This window comes from Salvelinus namaycush, chromosome 35 (assembly GCF_016432855.1).
Source record: "Salvelinus namaycush isolate Seneca chromosome 35, SaNama_1.0, whole genome shotgun sequence".
Lineage (NCBI taxonomy): Eukaryota > Metazoa > Chordata > Actinopteri > Salmoniformes > Salmonidae > Salvelinus > Salvelinus namaycush.
Genome location: NC_052341.1, coordinates 17,255,998 through 17,270,209, shown reverse-complemented (window position 1 = coordinate 17,270,209; position 14,212 = coordinate 17,255,998). Strand labels below are relative to the sequence as shown.

The 14,212-nt window shown below is 39.2% G+C and overlaps 1 protein-coding gene across 1 annotated transcript; it reads left to right on the top strand.

The window, feature by feature from the left end:
* The first annotated feature begins 566 nt into the window (after positions 1-566).
* Positions 567-14,109, top strand: LOC120029876 (interferon gamma receptor 1-like). The gene is made up of 7 exons (XM_038975182.1): positions 567-889; positions 7,707-7,827; positions 8,098-8,276; positions 8,516-8,676; positions 10,154-10,322; positions 10,858-10,979; positions 12,733-14,109. The coding sequence occupies exons 1-7, from the start codon at positions 823-825 to the stop codon at positions 13,117-13,119; spliced, it is 1,206 nt and encodes a 401-aa protein (XP_038831110.1). The 5' UTR covers positions 567-822; the 3' UTR covers positions 13,120-14,109.
* Positions 14,110-14,212: the final 103 nt, after the last annotated feature.

The window sequence follows — 14,212 nt, the reverse complement described above, 5'->3', positions numbered from 1 at the left end:
ATAAGTGACAAAAACTCACTTTTTTATGGGGGGGAACAACGACTCAGTAGGGGTTTCAACTGTTAGAATAGTAGAATACACAAAGTTCCATTTCGAAATTTGGTTGTGCATAAGCAGTTTTCCTCCTGTTATTTCAGTCACTGATAGTCACTCAATTAGCCATGCCAGCTAACAATTGCAGGAAATTTGTTTCAAAACTGCAAACATTTTCTTTCCACCCCATGGCAAAATGGGTGGAATTGCAGAAAATGTGCTGTAAAATGGCAAAATGTTCTCTCTTCCCGATGGCAAAATGTGTAGAATTGGAGAAAACGTGCTTTTTAAAATGTTATTAGGGCCCCCAAAAGGCTCAGGCCATCCCTGACTGTGTGCAATTTTAAAATAATCGTTTCAGAGACATACATCTGGTGTAATATAAGTAATTATTGGTGCCAAGATTGTATTCGAAATGTGTAAGTATTTACACAAAGATTGACCACGAAGATCGACATTTTCACCTTTGATCCTCGATGCGTAGCTATCTGAAACTTAATCACGACGCACTGCAGCAGCATATCGCCGCACGTGACTTTTCCTATTCCTATTCCTGTAAAAATGTGTAGTATGCGGGTCTGGTAATTGCGACTGGAACATTTCATTGGAATTTGTTAACTGTGTAGCCTGCCGGTTTGAGCAATATCCTGGGGGTTGGCTGTGCTGGAAATGCATTTTGTCTGTATTTTTAGTTAGACAGACAAAAGGCTCTCAAATAGGTATAGCCTATTCATATGGACATTCAGATACATTTCATATAGTTTTACATAGACTCGACAAAATTTTAAAATGGCCGGGGTAAGGATATTCCGCATTTCCCTGATCTTGGTTTTAAGCCAACAGGTCGTGTCTTACGGTAAGTCATTTTTGCCCTAAAATAGTTTGTTTTAAATGACGCTTTGATTAATCAATTGGAGCTGATGTTACTGTAAGTATTTAGTACAGTATTCCTGCTTAATTCTTTCAACAACATAATGCAGGCTGAAGGCCACTGTACAATATGCTAATGTTCTTGGAAATTATATAGCTATTCCAAAAGTATACTCATATATAAATATATTGTAGGATCTCTTGGCCTAACACAGTTGTGGCTGCTTCGCGTGATGTATTGTTATCTCTACCTTCTTGCCCTTTGTGCTGTTGTCTGTGCCCAATAATGTTTGTAACGTTACCATGTTTTGAGCTGCTAACGTTACCATGTTGTGCTGCTGCCATAATGTTGTCATGTGTTGCTACCATGCTGTGATTTCATGTGTCACTGCCATATGTTGTTGTCTTTAGGTCTCTCTTTATGTTGTGGTGTCGGTCTTGTCGTGATGTGTGTTTTGTCCTATATATATATTTTTTTTTTAAATCCTAGCCCCCGTACCCGCAGGAGGCATTTTTCCTTCTGAAAGGCTGTCATTGTAAATACGAATTTGTTCTTAACTGACTCGCTTGCCTAACAAAAACAGGTGTGTCGAAAATCCCCCCTCCCCCCGCCAGAATCCCCCCTTCTAATTTCCTTAATTTTGTGGCTGGAGCGAAATACTTTCTGTGGCACACATCAGAGTCAAATACTTTCTATAGAACAAACTTCACGTCAGGATAGGCAACCGAAATTAAAAATGAATGTATGTGTGTTATATTTTGGGATAGGGGGGCGCTGTTTTCACGTTGGGAAAAAATCGTGCCCAATTTAAAAGGCCTCGTACTCTATTCTAGATCGTACAATATGCATATTATTATTACTATTGGATAGAAAACACTCAAGTTTCTAAAACCGTTTGAATTATATCTGTGAGTAAAGCAGAACTCATTTATGCAGCAAACTTCCTGTCAGGAAGTGAAAAATCTGAAATCGAGGCTCTGTTCCAGGGCCTTCCTATTCATTTGCTTGAAATCTATGGATATACATGCACTTCATACGCCTTCCACTAGATGTCAATAGGCAGTGAGAGGTGGAATGGGGTGTCTAGCTTGATCTGAAATCAAAAACTAGCAAGCAAGTCGTAGCAATGAAGAACGCGAATTGGGGAGAATTCTGGCAGGGGGGAGATTTTGGGCACAACACCGGAACCTCTCAGTTTTGGAATGTTTTCTTTCCCGAACCTATTTGTTCAGAGATCCTGGCGTTACATTTTTTCTTCAGTTTTTGCAATATAGAAGCGGTCAAAAACTTAAACTTGAAATCGGCCCTAATTAATCGGCCATGCAAATTAATCGGTCGACCTCTATTCTAGTGTGTTGTTCTCCACAGAACGGAGGACTTACAGTACATTGCCTTTCCCCCACTCTAAAGTAACATTAATGTTGTGGAACTAAATCCGGAAGTATATTTCCCCAAAACGGCACAGTGATGTGTGATGAAATGTTTAGTGGTGTAAAGTACTTAAGTAAAAATACTTTAAAGTATTTTACTATTTCTATTATTGACAACTTTTACTTTACTATGTTACTAAAGAAAATTATGTACTTTTTACTCCATACATTTTCCCTGACACCCAAAAGTACTTTGAATACTTAGCAGGACAGAAATGGTCCAATTCATGCACATCCCTGTCATCTCTACTGCCTCTGATTTGGCGGACTCACTAAACACAAATGCTTTGTTTCTAAGTGTTGGAGTGTGTCCCTGGCTATCCGTAGATTTAAAAAATATTAACAATTGTACCATCTGGTTTGCTTAAAATAATATTATTTACTTTTGATACTTCTTTGATATAGGGGGCAGCATTTTCACTTTTGGATGAATTGCGTGCCCATAGTGAACTGCCTCTTACTCTGTCCCAGATCCTAATATATGCATATTATTATTACTATTGGATAGAAAACACTCTGAAGTTTCTAAAACTGTTTGAATGATGTCTGTGAGTATAACAGAACTCATATGACAGGCAAAAACCTGAGAAAAAATCCAAACAGGAAGTGAGAATTCTGAGAAGGGTCGATGTTAAAGTCATCGCCTATTCAATTCCCTGTAATATATGGATCTGTTTGCACTTCCTACGCCTTCCACTAGATGTCAACAGTCTGTAGAACGCTGAATGAAGCCTCTAGTGTGATGTGGGGACGGATGGGAGGTGTTTCAGTCACTGGTCTGGCAGTTTGCCAATTCTTGCTCACGCGCTTTCCTCATGATATCGCCTTGCGTTCCATTATTTATACAGACACGAAGAAATGCTCCGGTTGGAACGTTATTGGATATATATGATAACAACATCCTGAAGATTGATTCTCTACTAAGTTTGACCAGTTTATTAGACTTGTAATATACCTTTTGGAGTTTTCGTCTGACGTTTGCCTGCATCTGCGCGAGCGTTTGGACACGTGTACTACACATGCTAGCAAAAGTAGCTAATTGGACAAAAGTAATGGACATTATCGAACAAAACAACGATTTATTGTGGAACTAGGATTCCTGGCAGTGCATTCTGATGAACATAATCAAAGGTAAGGGAATATTTATGATGTAATTTCGTATTTCTGTTGACTCCAACATGGCGGAGAAATGTTGTTAAATCTGAGCGCTGTCTCAGATTATTGCATGGTGTGCTTTTTACGTAAAGTTTTTTTTAAAAATCTGACAGCGGTTGCATTAAGAACAAGTGTATCTTTAATTCTGTGTAAAACATGTATCTTTCATCAAAGTTTATGATGAGTATTTCTGTTATTTGACGTGGCTCTCTGCAATTACTCCGGATATTTTAGAGGCATTTCTGAACATGGCGCCAATGTAAACCGAGATTTGTGGATATAAATATGCACATTATCGAACAAAACATAAATGTATTGTGTAACATGATGTCCTATGAGTATCATCTGATGAAGATCATCAAAGGTTAGTGATTAATTTTATCTCTATTTATGCTTTTTGATACTACTATCTTTTGCTAGGAAAATGGCTATGTACTGAGCTAACATAATTGTTTGGTGTGCTTTCCCCGTAAATCCTTTTTGAAATCAGACATGTTGGCTGGATTCACAACACGTGTAGCTTTAATTTGGTGTCTTTCATGTGTGATTTCATGAAAGATTGATTTTCATAGTAATATATTTGAATTTGGTGCGCTACATTTTTTTCTGGATTTTGGCCAAGTGGGACGCTACCGTCCCACCTATCCCAGAGAAGTTAAGTACATTTTTGCAAGTACATTTACTTTTAATACTTTAGTATATTTAAAACCAAATACTTTTACTGAAGTAGTGTTTTACTGGGTGACTTTCACTTTTACTTGAGTCATTTCCTATTAAAACTTCTTTGGGATAGGGGGCAGTATTTTCACGTCCGGATGAAAAGGGTGTCCAAAGTAAACTGCCTGCTACTCAGGCCCAGAAGCTAAGATATGCATATCATTAGTAGATTTGCATAGAAAACACTCCGAAGGTTCTAAAACTGTTTGAATCATGTCTGTGAGTATAACAGAACTTATTTGGCAGGCGAAACCCCGAGGACAAACCATTCTGATTTTTTGGGGGGGAGGTTACTCTCTTTTCAATGGGTTTTCATTGGGAATTCAGATTTCTAAGGGACCTTCTTGCAGTTCCTATCGCTTCCACTGGATGTCAAGTCTTTGGCAATTGGTTGAGGTTTTTCCTTTGAGAAATGAAGAAGTAGCACTGTTCAGAACGAGGGTAGAGGGAAGTGTACTCTTTGATAGAGGCGCGTGACCTGAAAAGCATGCTACACTTTGTTTTCCTCCGGTATTGAACACAGTATATCCCGTCTTAAATTTGATCAACTATTTACTTTAAAAAATACCTAAAGTTGTATTAGGAAAGTATTTTGAAATGTTTGGACAAAGCTTACAGGTAACTTATGAGATATTTTGTAGTCATGTTGCGCGAGTTGGAACTGGTGTTTTTCTCGATCAAATGCGCCAAATAAATGGACATTTTGGATATATATCGACGGAATTAATCGAACAAAAGGACCATTTGTGATGTTTATGGGACATATTGGAGTGCCAACAGAAGAAGCTCGTCAAAGGTAAGGCATGAATTATATCTTTATTTCTGCGTTTTGTGTCGCGCCTGGAGGGTTGAAATATGATTGTCTGTGTTTGTTTGCTGGGGTGCTACCCTCAGATAATAGCATTGTTTGCTTTCGCCGTAAAGCCTTTTTGAAATCTGACACGTTGGCTGGATTCATAACAAGTGTAGCTTTAATTTGGTGTATTGCATGTGTGATTTCATGAAAATTGTATTTTTATAGTAATATATTTGAATTTGGCGCTCTGTATTTTCACTGGATTTTGGCCAGGTGGGACGCTAATGTCCCACCAGAGAGGTTTTAAGGTATCTTTACTTGTACTCCAGTATGACAATTGGGTACTTTTTCCACCACTGGAAATGTCCAATTGTTTGTAGTACCACCTCTGTATGTCCACTACATACCATACACAATGGCCCACTGGAACATGAGTAATTATTCTGTAATTATATTTTTTTTAATCCAGGCTTTGTTATGTCCAATTCCAATTATTTCCCTTGACAGTAAGGTAATTTCCTTTCTGACTTCACAGGCTGATATTTTCCCCTTCTTTAGCTAATAGTGCCAGGCTTCTACTGCAAGTGAGATGTTTTTATTAAAATTTAATTGATCCTTTATTTAACTAGCCAAGTCAGTTAAGAACAACTTATTTACAATGATGGCCTAGGAACAGTGGGTTAACTGCTTTGTTCAGGGGCAGAATTACAGATATTTACATTGTCAGCTCAGGGATTTGATCTTGCAAACTTTTGTTTACTGGCCCAACGCTCTAACCACTAGGCTACCTGCTGCCCCAACATTTTAGCTTCCCTGCAATCACTTACAATAACGTCTTATGTTGTGCTGGAAGATTTATAGGTTTATTTAACTTGCACACAATGCAGCCCATATCTTGAATATTTCCCAGCAAACTTAAAGTTGCAATATGTACCAAATTCGCATAGAAATGTGAGTTATAGATTGGTCATTCTCATTGAAAACATATCTAAGAAGTGGTGTCTGTTCTATGTGCTCTATTTCTATGCTTCCAGTTAAGTTTCCTTTTTGCGTCTTTTACTTTCGGTTTTGTACACTAGCTTCAAACAGCTGAAAATACAATATTTTGGGTTGTTGAAAATATACACTGCTCAAAAAAATAAAGGGAACACTAAAATAACACATCCTAGATCTGAATGAATGAAATATTCTTAATGGCTTCAACCCAACTGACTTTGAATAGTCCAACAAATGGCAGCTCTCTGAGGGCTGTATGGTGCAATTCTCATATGAAGATGTTGCCCAAAACTATGATGGAGAAATGGACTAGTGACTAAAATGTTGTGAAAACCCTAATAAAATAATACAATTGTAAACCATTGCATGACAGTCATATATGTTTTTCAATACAATTATTAGAAAATGTATTTATATGTGATTAGTGACATTTACCATAAAACCCAACCCAATACCATTATTACCATTGCAAAACACTATACAGTGTGTGTTTGGGACTTTTACCATTGAAGAACATTAGTGACCATAAAATTGAACCATTAGATCTGCTGTAGCCAAATGGTTTGCTTGTTCACCAGAAATGGTCTAACTAATCCATACCTTTTAGGAGAGATTAAAGCACACACAAAAGGCTGTGTCCTGGACACAAAAAAAAGCCTAACAAAATGACAAACTAAATTGTTTTCATGGAGGACTGGCTTCAATTTTGAGGAGGACCATACAATCTATTTCCATCATGAGCAAAAACTATTGGTTTTCTACCCAAATTTGCAAAGAAAAGGTTGTGATTTAATTTAATAAACACAAGAGACCAGCCACATGAAGAAATGTAGTAGCAAGAACAGCAGCATCTAGTGGGCAAAACTTGGTACTTTCACACTAATTTATAGTAAATAATATGAGCGACTTCAATGGCTAATTTCTCTGAACAGGGGGGGGGAAAACATCACCAGATGAAGAAGCAATACTCCAAGCAGCAGCTCCATACTACTTGTCAAACATAGAAAACCGATACTGTATACTGGCTGTTTGGGTGGGGTGTGGAGGGTACGTGGGTGGCTTTTGATCAGTGTATTGGATTGTTGGTGTAATGTATGGTCCAAATCGGATGTTAGGTACTACATTTATTGAAGAGTTATATGAATCCTATAAATTAAAATGGCCAATTTGGGTGCAATCAATAAGCTTAATTTCTCAGAGATCAAATTATATTTCAACAAAATGTTATTTGCCCCGCACCCCAAGTTTTCTGAGCTAAAATAATGTATAATAATACACAAATAATAATTAATAATGTTTTGTTGTTGGACAAGACTGTAAAATCTCCAATTTAGGAAATCTGTTCCCAGGTATTACCACACATAAATAGAGAGGCATATATGATTGTATCCCAATGTAATCCAGGTTTGAATCATGGTTCTGTTTTTTTTGGATTCTTGCGGTAATTTTGAAGTGCACAAATTATTTATAACTATGTTCTGGTCCCCTTAACATCCGCTCAAGAAAACATTGGCCCACAGCTGACTAATTGGGAACCGCTTCTATACAGGTCGTTGCAACATCACTTGGATAGATTTAATTGCTAGTATGTTATGCTGTTATAGATATAGCACAGTTTTAGAAACGTAGTCATTATATGGTAAGTATAAATCTCTGTCTGGACTGAGCTTGTTGATTCTGACTGACTTTATACTATTTTGTCCTACAGTTCCTCCTCCCGTCAACGTGAGCCTCATGTGCCACAATTTTCACAATGTGATCTATTGGAACTACAGTGAACCATCTTTGCAGCCACAGTTCAATGTGGAAATGACAAGAAAATATTCTGGGTAGGTGCTGCAGCATATTGGTTGCTTAATCTCTCACCAAATAGGGCCTATGTTATCCAATGTAGGTTATATAGCTAGTGAATATTAAGTCTTTCTTGCCACAATTTCAAGTAGAAATTGGAAAATTGACATGCACTGTCAGACCCATACAAATGTAAAGTCCTGTCAACAGTTCTTTGTCAGCTTCTCCATTGTAATTGTGAACTAACATTTCAGTCCAAATCAGAGGTTGCCATTAACCCACAACAATTGTTTTCCTCTATCTTTCAGTGCTGCCTTGGTTTGTTCAAACACTTCCCTCTACCACTGCGATGTCTCCTCATTTACCAAAGTAATACTAGAGGGCTACCGTTTCATATTGACTGCTGTTGTTGGACAGAATACCAATTCCTCCGAAATTTCATTCACCTACGATGATACAGTGTATCCAGACCTGTTGGATGTACAGTGTAAGTTCTCACACTGAGCTAACCAATAGGCAAATTATGGGAACAATGTTATACAGTATGTAGTGATTGACAACTAGAATTGAGGTAGTATCTTGAAAGGGTTTGTAAGTACACTGTATGCACTGCAGCACATGTAGCATTTCTTTGTTGATCTGATCAATGTTCAGAGCCGGGAGATTTTGAACATATTTACTGACCTCAGATTTTTTCACAAAGTAATAGTCTTTTGTGTTTTTTAGGCTCATTGGATTTCCCACCTGTCAACATCTCTGCTGTATCCGATCAAATGATCAAAGTTCAATTCATTCACCCGTTTCACATCTACAAACATGCCATCATCAAAGATGAAAGACCGGATCATAAGGAATTTAATTACATGGTTATCACAGAATATCACTTGGTAAGAACTGACAGAAAATTATGACTTCGAAATGACTGGGGAACACTTGTAGAACACTTGTAGAAGCTGAGTTGAAGTCGAAGTTTACATACATTTAGGTTGGAGTCATAAAATTTGTTTTTCAACCACTCCACACATTTCTTGTTAACAAACTATAGTTTTGGCAACACCATGGGACCACGCAGCCGTCATACCGCTCAGGAAGGAGACACGTTCTGTCTCCTAGAGATTGACGTACTTTGGTGCGAAAAGTGCAAATCAATCCCAGAACAACAGTAAAGGACCTTGTGAAGATGCAGGAGGAAACAGGTACAAAAGTATCTATATCCACGTTAAAATGAGTCCTATATCGACATAACCTGAAAGGCCGCTCAGCAAGGAAGAAGCCACTGCTCCAAAACCGACATATAAAAGCCAGACTACGGTTTTCAACTGCACATGGGGACAAAGATTGTACTTTTTGGAGAAATTATGAAACAAAAATAGAACTGTTTGGCCATCATTATGTTTGGAGGAAAACGGGGGAGGCTTGCAAGCCGAAGAACACCATCTCAACCGTGAAGCACGGGGGTGGAAGCATAATGTTGTGGGGGTGCTTTGCTGCAGGAGGGACTGGTGCACTTCACAAAATAGATGGCATCATGAGGTAGGAAAATTATGTGGATATATTGAAGCAACAGCTCAAGACATCAGTCAGGAAGTTAAAGCTTGGTCGCAAATGGGTCTTCCAAATGGACAATGATCCCAAGCATACTTCCAAAATTGTGGAAAAAATGGCTTAAGGACAACAAAAGTGAAGGTATTGGAGTGGCCATCACGCTTTTTCAGTTCTGCCCACAAATTTTCTATAGGATTGAGGTCAGGGCTGACCTCTGACCTCAATCCTGATCCTGACCTCAATCCTATAGAAAATTTGTGGGCAGAACTGAAAAAGCATGTGCGAGCAAGGAGGCCTACAAACCTGACTCAGTTACACCAGCTCTGTCAGGAGGAATGGGCCAAAATTCACCTAACTTATTGTGGGAAGCTTGTGGAAGGCTACCCAAAACATTTGACCGAAGTTAAACAATTTAAAGGCAATGCTACCAAATACTAATTGAGTGTATGTAAACTTCTGTCCCACTGGGAATGTGATGAAAGAAATAAAACCTGAAATAAATCATTCTCTCTGCTATTATTCTGACATTTCACATTCTTAAAATAGGTGGTGATCCTAACTGACCTTAGATAGGGAATTTTACTAGGATTAAATGTCAGGAATTGTGAAAAACTGAGTTTAAATGTATTTGGTTAAGGTGTATGTAAACTTCCAACTTCAACTGTATCTACCTGCTGTGAATTGTTTTCACTTGCAAGCAAAGCAAGTTTTTCAAAAGGAAACACATTTATAACCTTCAAATATAAACGTTTGCATATTTATTTTTTATGAACATTGTTGTAATATAGCCTAAATATATTCCTTTTTTTATTTCCCCAGAAACAACACAGCTTTGACTGCTCCTACAAGCAACACCATGTGTGTGAGGCTGAAATACTAGTCGATGGAGAGATGGATAGGCACTGCATCAAGATCAAAGGAAAAATGAACAATGTTCATGTCTCAGCTCACCAGAACATATGCATTGAGGGGAAGCATGGGGATTCCGGTAAGACTCTTAATTTCTCACATGATTGATACGTCAAAGTCATATTAGCTCTCAGTACGTCTGTTATCGTTTAGTATACATTGTCTGTAATCTTTTTTTTAATTTCACCTTTATTTAACCAGGTAGGCAAGTTGAGAACAAGTTCTCATTTACAATTGTGACCTGGCCAAGATAAAGCAAAGCAGTTCGACACATACAACAACACAGAGTTACACATGGAGTAAAACAAACATACAGTCAATAATACAGTAGAAAAATAAGTCTATATACAAAGTGAGCAAATGAGGTGAGATAAGGGAGGTCAAGGCAAAAAAAATGCCATGGTGATGAAGTAAATACAATATAGCAAGTAAAACACTGGAATAGTAGATAAACCACATCTGCTAATATCTGATACGTGCTTTGAAAGTTATATGTGTCTGTATTGTCATATTATGTCAGATTTGATCAGCAAATGCTCAATTAGGACGCTGTACAGTTTTGAATGTGAAATCAGTTTGACTGTCAGTCTAACTGCTGGACTTGTCCCCTGTAGGTCCTAACTACACTGCCCTCTACATTGTGATCCCTATCGTTGCCATGGTGGTGATTGCGTTCATCGTGTGGCTTATATACAGTAAACTGAGAAGTGGCTCATTTCCTCAACCAAAGATTTTGGTGTGTTCAGCCTTTCAACTATTTGGCCTGCACTGCAGTGGATTTAGTCATAAAGCTACTACATATACAGTCCTGGCCAAACGTTTTGAGAATGACACAAATATTAATTTCCACAAAGTTTGCTGCTTCAGTGTCTTTAGATATTTTTTGTCTGATGTTACTATGGAATACTGAAGTATAATTACAAGCATTTCATAAGTGTCAAAGGCTTTTATTGACAATTACATGAAGTTGTTGCAAAGAGTCAATATTTGCAGTGTTGACCCTTCTTTTTCAAGACCTCTGCAATCCGCCCTGGCATGCTGTCAATTAACTTCTGGGCCACATCCTGACTGATGGCAGCCCATTCTTGCATAATCAATGCTTGGAGTTTGTCAGAATTTGTGGGTTTTTGTTTGTCCACCCGCCTCTTGAGGATTGACCACAAGTTCTCAATGGGATTAAGGTCTGGGGAGTGTCCTGGCCATGGACCCAAAATATCGATGTTTTGTTCCCCGAGCCACTTCGTCACCAAACTGTTCCTGGAAGGTTGGGAGAAGTTGCTCTCAGAGGATGTGTTGGTACCATTCTATATTCATGGCTGTGTTCTTGGGCAAAATTGTGGGTGAGCCCACTCCCTTGGCTGAGAAGCAACCCCACACATGAATGGTCTCAGGATGCTTTACTGTTGGCATGACACAGGACTGATGGCAGCGCTCACCTTGTCTTTTCCGGACAAGCTTTTTTCTTGATGCCCCAAACAATCGGAAAGGGGATTCATCAGAGAAAATGACTTTACCCCAGTCCTCAGCAGTCCAATCCCTGTACCTTTTGCAGAATATCAGTCTGTCCCTGATGTTTTTCTTGGAGAGAAGGGGCTTCTTTGCTGCCCTTCTTGACACTAGGCCATCCTCCAAAAGTCTTCGCCTCACTGTACGTGCAGATGCACTCACACCTGCCTGCTAACATTCCTGAGCAAGCTCTATACTGGTGGTGTCCCGATCCCGCAGCTGAATCAAATTTGGGAGACGGTCCTGGCGCTTGCTGGACTTTCTTGGGCGTCCTGAAGCCTTCTTCACAACAATTTAACCGCTCTCCTTGAAGTTGTTGATGATCCGATAAATTGTTGATTTAGGTGCAATGCTACTGGCAGCCATATTCTTGCCAGTGAAGCCCTTTTTGTGCAAAGCAATGATGACGGCACGTGTTTCCTTGCAGGTAACCATGTTTGACAGACTATGAACAATAATTTCGAGCACCATCCTCCTTTTGAAGCTTCCAGTCGGTTATTCGAACTCAATCAGCATGACAGAGTGATCTCCAGCCTTGTCCTTGTCAACACTCACACCTGTGTTAACGAGAGAATCACTCACATGTCAGCCGGTCCTTTTGTGGCAGGGCTGAAATGCAGTGGAAAAGTTTTGTGGATTCAGTTCATTTGCATGGCAAAGAGGGACTTTGCAATTCATCTGATCACTCTTCATAACATTCTGGAGTATATGCAAATTGCCATCATACAAACTGAGGCAGCAGACTGTGAAAATGTATTAATATTTGTGTCATTCTCAAAACTTTTGGCCACGACTGTAGACTAGATTATAGTAATACAGAGAATTTCTACAATGTACCAACATACATCCTGAAACGGTGTCATGTTCCTGTTGGAGTTATCAAACTATTGATATGCTACTTCCTGTAAACACTGTCAAAACAATAGCACATGAAAAACATATTTCACCCACAGAATGTTTGACTGTCTATTCTCCTCTGGTAGGCTTCCATACTGTCACATATGGGTTCAGTTAGGTCACTTATGCTCCCTGAGAGAGCCATCCTGAGTGAGGTACAAACAGGTGGCTCCCCCCTGCTGCAGACCCCCATGGAATCTTTGCCAGATGAGACCCTCACAGTCATCAATACCCCCCAGGAAGAGGTCCTCCGTCTCCCCATTGGACTGAAGGACCAGGAGTGGAGCGGTGGGGAGGTCATGTTGCCTAACGAGGGGTCAGGCTCTTCACTGCAGGTAACGAGAGTGTTGGGACTGGAGGTGAAGAGTGACTTCTCTGAGCTGTCGGACTATGACTTCCCCCATAGACCTGTGATTATTCCTGTGATAGAGGAGATGAGTCCTGGGGACACTGTTACAGGATACAAAATCTGAGTTTCTCAAGAGAAAGGATGATAATATTTTATACATGTATTTAAACAGGGAAATCCCATTGGGACCATTGTGCCATTTACAAGGGCGCCCTCCACGCAATCATACAAATGTACAATTCCAACGCTATAAAAACACTATTTACAAGCAATTTTAAGAAAAGTAACTTACAAAACACAATCATGAAAAACAAACACATTTGTCTTTGCACATGCTCAGATACCAGTAATTTCCCTGTTCCTCTCAATATTTGGGTAGTCTGGTGGAGATAAAGAGGATAATCAAAGGGATAGCCTTCATTATGGTTTTTACAATTCATCACTTGGGACTGTTGCCTAATCAGGGGAACCAGGGATAGACAATGTGAAACCCAAGTGGTACACAGTGGTATTGCATGCTAGGAACTAGTCGAAAAGAAATGTCCTCATTCCTGACCTGCATGCCCCATTGTAATGTTGAATTTCATTAGGCCAAATTAAGACATTTCCTATAGCATCTTTGTACAAAAAAAGCAAGTTCCTCTTATCCAGATATTATTTTACTGTGCCTTCTTGAGTGACATTAATGTTTTCTAAGGTAGCAAGGAAATAAGGGTTGGGAGTGCAGAATGAATATATTCATTGTCTTTTGTCTTGTGCTGTGTATATTTGATCTATTTGCACTTTTTACATGGCTCTCATGCATGTACAATGTTCAAAAATATTATTAGGAACATGTCCTATTATATTCAGATGAACACGTTATACCAATGCAAGGGGATTGCTATGGTGATGATTTTCTGTTGCTGTAATTTCTGATGCCTTGCTTACCTTGCTGGAATTTCTGGTGCCCAAAGGACGGCAGGTGACGATATTGAATTCATCTTACTATCCAAATGCATTGTATGCAGCCATGGTTAGAGCGTTGGGCTGGTAATCGAAAGGTTGCTGGATCGAATCTCCGAGCTGACAAGGTAAAAAAACCTGTCGTTCTGCCCCTGAGTAAGGCAGTTAACCCACCTTTCCCCGGGCGCCGAAGACGTGAATGTCGATTATGGCAGTCCCCTGCACCTCTCTGATTCAGAGGGTTTGGGTTAAATGCTGAAGACACATTTCAG